The 2,780-nt window shown below is 46.6% G+C and overlaps 1 protein-coding gene across 2 annotated transcripts in view; it reads left to right on the forward strand.

The window, feature by feature from the left end:
* Positions 1 to 2,780, forward strand: part of Ncoa2 (nuclear receptor coactivator 2) — a 240,816-nt gene that overhangs the window by 190,926 nt on the left and 47,110 nt on the right. For both annotated transcript variants that reach the window (XM_021222395.1, XM_021222396.2), the window contains exon 7: positions 1,411 to 1,599. In XM_021222395.1, coding sequence (XP_021078054.1) covers positions 1,411 to 1,599 — 189 coding nt within the window. The remainder of the gene's footprint in view (positions 1 to 1,410; positions 1,600 to 2,780) is intronic.

Raw genomic sequence — 2,780 nt, forward strand, 5'->3', positions numbered from 1 at the left:
ACTCTGTAGACCAGGCTGGCCTCGAACTCAGAAATCCACCTGCCTCTGCCTCCCAAGGGCTGGGATTAAAGGCGTGCACCACCACGCCCGGCTTGCACCTTTTCTTTAGTTTCCACTTCTTAGTGTGGACCGATAAGAACTTTTTCCTTTCTTCTTGGATAGTTCTGTAGAGTCTCGTTATGTAACTAGATTTCACAAATGCTGATAGACGAAAGGTGGCTGTGTAAAGTTACCTGGATGACTAGAGCAGTGGGCAGGCAAGTAACCTTGGCTTTCTGCTCTCTGGGTGGATTTCCTTCCAGCCTGTGAGCAGGCCTTGGCCTGGGTCCACTGTGGCATCTCTGTCCCTGTCACCTGTTAGGCCAATGACTGCTTTCCGTAAGGTTGCTGTTTCATTGGGGGATGGTAAAGAAAAGAGTTAAGGCGGTTTTACTTGGGGCACTTCTGACAGCATACGTTTCTCTGGGGGAGAAATTAACACTTGATCAATTAACACTCTTTAGTAACCCACATTAGTCATTCTTTTCTTTCTTCTGTTTTTTCTCTAATGGGTTTCAGAAGATATTGATGTATTTCCCTTCATTAAGCAACTCTTCTTTCTTTTCATTACTCATTCCCTTTACATCCCAGTGTCGGCGTCCCACTCCCCCACAACTGTTTTTAATTTTGACACTAAAACAAGACACAGCATCACTTGCCACAGTATCAACACTTTAAGAATGTCCAGTCCCACCAAGGAAGTCTACATGAACACTTACACTAGTCTGTAGACTGTAATCGGGTGGCTCAGGGGTGGCTTGTCAGGGACAACACTCTAAAGTTTCTCTGAGAAGTCTGACAGCAGTGTGTGTCAGAGGAGGCCCAAGAGGCTGGGGTATCTCCTGTAGAGCGAGCACCCTCCATGCTCTGCCGTGCTCAGAAGGGAGCAGCTCCATGGAAGCAGCAGGAGCAGACATCCATGTGGGACTAAGGGTGGAGTGTGGACAGGCTGGCCAGCTGGGCGGGTGGCTGTCAGCGAGGTTTGCATTATGTGTTGAGGTTGCTCTCAGGCTAACTCCTACCATCCGAGTCCTCTGGAAAAATCAGTGCTTGTCACAGTCGACACCATTCCCAACGTTTTAAGTGGTATTTGCACCTTGAAAACCAGAATGCAAACAGACTGAAATTTTTCCAAGAAATCAAAGATAGAAACCCAAAAATAGAGTGTGCGGTATTTTAGTACTATGTAGTCAGGGCATGGCCTTGAATAGAAGTGGTCAGGGTGGAGGCTCTGAAGTACAGAAGATGTCTGCAAAGCCCAAGTTCCTACCAAGGAGGTAGGAAGTCCTTGTGCTCTCCCTGCACCCTCTTAATAACGCAGCAGCCCTGGAACCTATTGTTCCTTGTAATCCGGTGTCTTTTTCCTCGCAGTGAATGGAGGATCTTGGTCTGGAGACCCTCCCAGGCGAAACAGCCATACCTTCAACTGTCGGATGCTGGTGAAGCCTTTGCCAGATTCAGAAGAGGAAGGCCATGATAGCCAGGAAGCCCATCAGAAATACGAGGCGATGCAGTGCTTCGCTGTGTCTCAGCCCAAGTCCATCAAAGAGGAAGGCGAAGGTAGGCCGACCCTGGGAGAGGGGTCACGTGTCTGTACCTTCCTCCTGTGCACAGCTCTGGCTTAGTGATCACACACTGTCAGGTGTTCACAGAGAAGAGCAGGAAGGCACTTCCTGATTCCTTCCCATCTTCATTCTTTTTGAGGTTCTGTTTTTTGTTTTTCGTTTTTTTTCCTCTACAACTTTAGACGTTGAACTCTCACATGCTAAGCAGTGTTGCCCTCTGAGCTGTTCTCAGTTTGAAAATGCTCTGTAGTGATGTAAGTGGCCCAGTGCAGGCCCAGCACAGCAGCCAGGATTCATATGTGAGGCCAGCATTTGAAACTGCAGCAGGGTTGATTTCAGTTAAGTTCTTACGTAAATAGCATGTGCTCCTGGTGACTGTGGCACTTCTGCACCCCTGACAGTGGCAGTTTAGGAGATCCTGGGTTGCTTTGAATACCTAATGTAAATCGTATGCCACAGCCCCAGAAAAAAACATGCATGGGTATAAGCAGCATTTTTCTATAGACTTTAGGGAGTAACAGAATGCATGTAATTATCTGTGCACACCAGGCCTTCAATGTGATATAACAGCAGAGAGGACAAACAGAAGAGCAGGGGCTGGTGAGCTCGCAGCAACTGACAGGGTTGCTCCCCATAATGAGATGCTGATGTCATACTGTTCCCTGCCTTCCAGTCACTAAGTGTCCCTCTGTAGTATAAGATGTTGGTGGAAAAAGCACTCTGGGAGTTACAGAGGGAAACAGCTTTTGACTAGCAGTGCGATGAAATATTCTAGCAGATAATCAGGCAGACCAACCCCCAATTCAGCCATAGGCTCTGGCTCTGGACAAATACCTTCACTTCTCTATGTATCAATTTATTAAGTCAGATTACCAGTGTGAGCATCAGAATCTGGTACAAAATGGGCGGCGTGAAACTCAGGGATGGAGTACTTATCTGATAGATGAGAGCCCGAGTTCTGGTCTCAGCTTGTGTGCACACACACACAAAGGGCTTATGATGATGACTGAACTATAGTAGCCACTGAATACTAACATAGTACTGCTTAATTAATATGTGTAACTGTTCTTAGGTTTTATCAGAAAGCAATTCCAGAGAGCTACTGTAGAGATGCAGTATTTCTTTTTTTTTTTTTTTTTTTTTTTTCTCTCCCTTGGTGATGCAGATATAGGCCAG

The sequence above is a fragment of the Mus pahari genome, chromosome 22 (genome assembly GCF_900095145.1).
Source record: "Mus pahari chromosome 22, PAHARI_EIJ_v1.1, whole genome shotgun sequence".
NCBI classification, from domain to species: domain Eukaryota; kingdom Metazoa; phylum Chordata; class Mammalia; order Rodentia; family Muridae; genus Mus; species Mus pahari.